The sequence below is a fragment of the Helobdella robusta genome (assembly GCF_000326865.2).
Source record: "Helobdella robusta unplaced genomic scaffold HELROscaffold_14, whole genome shotgun sequence".
Classification (NCBI taxonomy): Eukaryota; Metazoa; Annelida; class Clitellata; order Rhynchobdellida; family Glossiphoniidae; genus Helobdella; species Helobdella robusta.
Genome location: NW_008703782.1, coordinates 178,862 through 183,861, shown reverse-complemented (window position 1 = coordinate 183,861; position 5,000 = coordinate 178,862). Strand labels below are relative to the sequence as shown.

General features: G+C 34.3%; 1 protein-coding gene across 1 annotated transcript in view; it reads left to right on the top strand.

Moving 5' to 3' along the window:
* Positions 1-437: 437 nt before the first annotated feature.
* Positions 438-5,000, top strand: part of HELRODRAFT_168642 (hypothetical protein) — a gene marked incomplete at both ends in the record, with an annotated part of 10,104 nt that continues 5,541 nt past the window's right edge. Inside the window, 5 exons of the mRNA XM_009014502.1 lie at positions 438-1,932; positions 2,587-2,792; positions 2,889-3,332; positions 3,545-4,028; positions 4,169-4,617. Coding sequence (XP_009012750.1) covers positions 438-1,932; positions 2,587-2,792; positions 2,889-3,332; positions 3,545-4,028; positions 4,169-4,617 — 3,078 coding nt within the window. The remainder of the gene's footprint in view (positions 1,933-2,586; positions 2,793-2,888; positions 3,333-3,544; positions 4,029-4,168; positions 4,618-5,000) is intronic.

The following is a 5,000-nucleotide window of genomic DNA, read 5'->3' as shown; positions in this document are numbered from 1 at the left end:
GGTTTACGATGCCTTTGGTGCATTGAAAAACGACTTGCACATAGATTATTTAAAGCTCAGCGCTATGTAATTTATTACGATCGCCATTATAAACTTTTATTTTTGGTTATTTTACGAATAAGTATTTCTTCGTGTGATATAGTTATTGTACGTTTGCAAAGTTTATCGGAATTTAAACTTTATAAAAATGCTTTTAATTTAAAATTTTTTTTATTAAAAATTTTTCAAATTCATTTTCAAATGATTTCGTCATAGCCGTCCTATTCTCCCCTTCCACTGGTCCATGTGATGTGTGGCTAGTGAAAGGCTGTAGACTGGGCTGATCTGCGCTAAAAATTTCTAAGTTCCACATTGTTAATTACTAATTTCGGACAGAATTTTAAATTATTCATTTGATTATCTTGTTGTTTAATTTGACGTTTTGAAACAAAAAAAACATGAATAACGATGCCAACATTAACACTGCTAACGAGATTTCAAATGTTCTGATAAACTCACGGAAAGATACCACAGCCGGAGCCACAAAATTTTTCCACCTGTCCATATCTCAGCAGCATCCCCAGTACCAGCAGATCATCCAGCAAACCCTTCAACAGCAGCAACAGCAGCAAAGGATGCAGCAGCTTCCAAAGAGGAATAATACTGCTACCCCTGATGCATTTAATAAACAATTTGCATCTTTTGCCATGAGGCAAAGCTTGGAAGACGATAGAATGATTTTTTCAGATGAGTCGATAGGTGGGTTAGTAAATTCATCAACGGTAAAAACTAAAATGCCTCACGTTGTAAAATCAATAAAACCTAACCCATCTCGAACAATTGGCTCTAGTGAGATGTCAACAGAAACTTCGAAGCACATCCCTAATTTTTGTCTAACAACTAAGAGAAAATTTTCTGATAATTCAGCATCTACAACATCAAATGCTCAAGACGATGATGGAGAATACGTGAAATCGAAACAACCTAAAAAAGGTTTTTACATTAGAAAAAGAGTGTCAGTAAAGAAAGTTGCTGATTGTGATGCTAATGTTGCTGAACTACCATCATCTCAGTCATTCCCACCATCGCCTGCATCACAATCCTCATCATTTCCTTACAGTAGCAGTAGCCACATCACCAATCCAGACATCTTGGATAAAAGGTGGGTTGCAATCGTCTCAATGGCTTCTTCATCTACAACAACATCAACAATTGCTACAGGCAGTAGTTTTATTACTGCACTTAATAATAATAACACTAAATTAAAAATGCAACCTGCTCCTAAAAGAAAGAAGAATGACAATATTGGTTCTCTTCCTAATCCTAATTTAAGTTCAGATTTTGTTGAAATAACTCCTACCACCCAACAACAACAACCACAGTGTGTTGAGTTAGAACAAAATTTTATGAAAAATTTAACTAGATTAGTGCCACAGAAGCCAAAACAACAGTCACAACAACGAAAACAACAACAACCAAAGAATCCAGTCCAAAAACAATCTAAAAAACGACAGCAACACTCAAAGTTTAATGCCAAACAACAGGAGTTTAAGAAACAATTGCAGCAACAACAACAGGACCTTTTGCAACAACATCAATTACAACAACATCAATTACAACAACATGAATTACAACAACATCGATTACAGCAGCAACAAAAACTTAGCCAAATTCAGTCAGATTCTGATCACATTCTCTTACAAAATGCTCCAATTAGTGCTGATGACTTTAACCAACAGCCAGAACAATTACAACAAAAGCATCAGTATGGTTTTGAATCAGTTCACGAGGACATCAATGCTACCAGCAGTGCCAACAACAACAACAACAATGATGATACCATGACCGCAATGACATCATCATTTGAGTCGACAAAATATTTATTAGTTGAGAATGAAGAATATCTCGTTTATTTCCCTGATGGCACGACAAGAAGATGTAGATATGTCAACAGTTAGTGGCCTAATTTTTAAAAAATTCACCAAATTTACTAGTTCATAAAATTATTATTAATTATTATTATTTCAATTAAGGGGTTATTATGCTTTAGTTACTAAATAATTGTCAAATAATTATTAATAATTGTGGGTGATACCATGTGGAAATGGTTTTTAAGAGCTTGTCAAGGGGTGACTAGATTTGTCTCTGATGTACAGTGTGTTCTTTGTTGAATGATGTCTACTGGATATACTTGAGAGAAAGGAGTGTAGATAAGTTATTTTGTTGCAACTATTGTCAAATAAATTAATTTACTTACATTTTGTTCAATTGTAGTGGCTGGGAACAGTGAAAACTTTGGTAAAGAATTTTGGTAAGTTAATTGTTTGTTTGTTTGTGTGTGTGTGTGTGTGTGTGTATGACTGTGTGTGTGTGCGTGTGTTTAATATCTTAATGTTTTGGTGTTTATCAATATGGAGTAGTATTTCAAATTATCTTTGTAATAGTATGACAATATTATTTACAATTATAGTTTAGATGAAGAACATTCGAGCGAGTTTGACGAGATACAGGCATTAACTGAACTGTCATCTGAAGCGACGACAACAACAACAACAGTGACGACGACGATGACAACAACAACGACGTCAACAACATCTTCAAATGCAGCCACGATGGCATCAACAGTGGTTCAATCGACGTCACTGATGGCCACAACATCGGATCCATGCACCCAGGATGGAGTTAATGAAGCTAATGACAAGAACAACATCAGTGATCTTCACGAAGAGAGTGCTGCAGTTGGACCTAGTGAGGTTGACGAAAACGATATCGGCGTTGGAAAGGATGTTGATGATTTTTCTGGTGGCTTTAAGGTTGTTGATCTTCAGCCGATGGTACCAAGTCAACAACAACAACAACTGCAACAAAATCATTTGCAACGACTTCAACAAACACCACCACCACCACAGCAGCAACAACAGCAGCAGCAGCAACAACAGCAGCATTTGAGATTACAGCAATCTGCAGTACTGAATTCAGGCAATCAACAGTTTTCCATAAAATTGAATCCGCAACAGTTACTACTGCTACAACAGCAGCAACAACAAAAACAACTACAACAACTGCAGCAGCTACAACTACAGCAGCCAAATCCAATGACAACAAATGACATCATTAACACACCACATTCAACGACGTCATCTTTGCCAACTTCAACATCTTTACCTCCAGTTGTGTCATCATTATCAGTACTTCCGTTGTTGTCATCGTCGTTATCATCATCGCCGTTGTTTTTATCATCATTGCCATCATCATCATCATCATCATCATCTTCTTCTTCATCATCTCCTGTTGTCAATAAACCACCTCTGAAGCAGATTATACTACTGCAACCTCAGAACCAAAAACATAAGGTTGATGTTATTTGGCTTTTGCTTCTAATTTTATCTGATGTTTATTATTCCTTCCTAACTTGACTTCATGTTAATTATTATTATACATCCTTTGTTTTTAACTTTTAACTTAATTTTAATTTTAATTTAATTAATTTTATTCAATTGATTGATCGGTGGAAAATTAATGAACCAATTAATTAAATGTCCAATTATTAAATGTTCAATGTTAGGTCTCTACCTTAGGCAGCCAACAGCAGCAGCAGCTTCTGCAGCAACAACAGTTGAAATCTTTGTGCATGTCTCAGCAACAGTTGCAGCAACACCCTGCCAATACTTTCATTATAAAACCTCAGTACCAGCCCTTTCTACAACAACCTCAGCAAGTGGTCATTTTAAACAGTCCAGCTTCCATTACAAACAGCATCAATAGCAGTAACAACAACAACACCAACAACAACATCAATAACAATAATACAATGATAATGATAGCCTCCCAAGCCACGAAGAATTTTTTGACGTCATTCAAATTCCTGAACACTAATAACTCAAAAATCATGCTTTCGTCATCGTCGCCATCATCAGCCGCGACAACATCAGCAACAGTCATGTCGTCCTCATTGTCGTCTGCAAAATATTTTAACAACAACAACAACAACAACAACAACAAGATAAAAAATAGTTATAATTCTTTGGCTTCCCATCCAGCAGAACATGGTTAGCGTTAATATATACTTGAATTTATATTTCAAAGTGGATAGTTACTGCAAAATTTCTGGATTTCTACTGAATTTGAGGATTTCATTAATTGATTGGAAGCATAATTTTTTTTAATTAACATTCTCAAAAACATTCAGATATAGTACAGATATTATCATCAGATGACGAAGAAGAGGATAATAACAACAATACTACTACTACTACTACTACTACTGCTGCTGCTACTTTTTCTACTACTGCATCTCCTACAACTATTTCTACTACTACAACTACTTCTACTACTACAACTACTTCTACTACTACAACTACTTCTACTGCTACAATTACTACTTCTGCTACAACTGCTTCTTCTTTTTCTAACCCCGAAGTTGTAAGCACTTTTAGTAATGCAAATACTACAGCCACCACTACTACTACTAAAAACGATGCTACTGCAGCGACTTCTACTACTACTGCCGACGCTGCCACAGTCACAGTTACTTCTACTGTTGCTATTACTGCTAATGAAACTCTTACTGATAGTACCATGAATAGCGGTAGTAATTCTGCTACAGTTAATTCCGACTCAAGTTTGACTGATGTGAAGGTGTGTTTGTTGGTGGGCTTATGCTTGCCTCATATTGTCTCAATTTGTTCTTGTCTTTCTGATAGTTAATAATAATAATTATTTAACTGTTGGTTTTATCTGTTCAATAATTGAAATTAATTAACATCATTGATTGTTATCTTTTTTTAAATTATTAATTGTTTTTAATTATTTAATTTATAAATTATTATTAAATTATTAAATAATTTTAATTATTTAATTAATTATTAATTAAATTAATTAATTATTAAATTAATTATTTTTAATTATTCTATCGTCAATTATACTACAATTGAACAGTTAAATATTATATAGAGATGTGTATTTTTCAAAATTAGAATTTTCAGACTTTAAAATAAGACCAATTAATTTTCATTATTTCA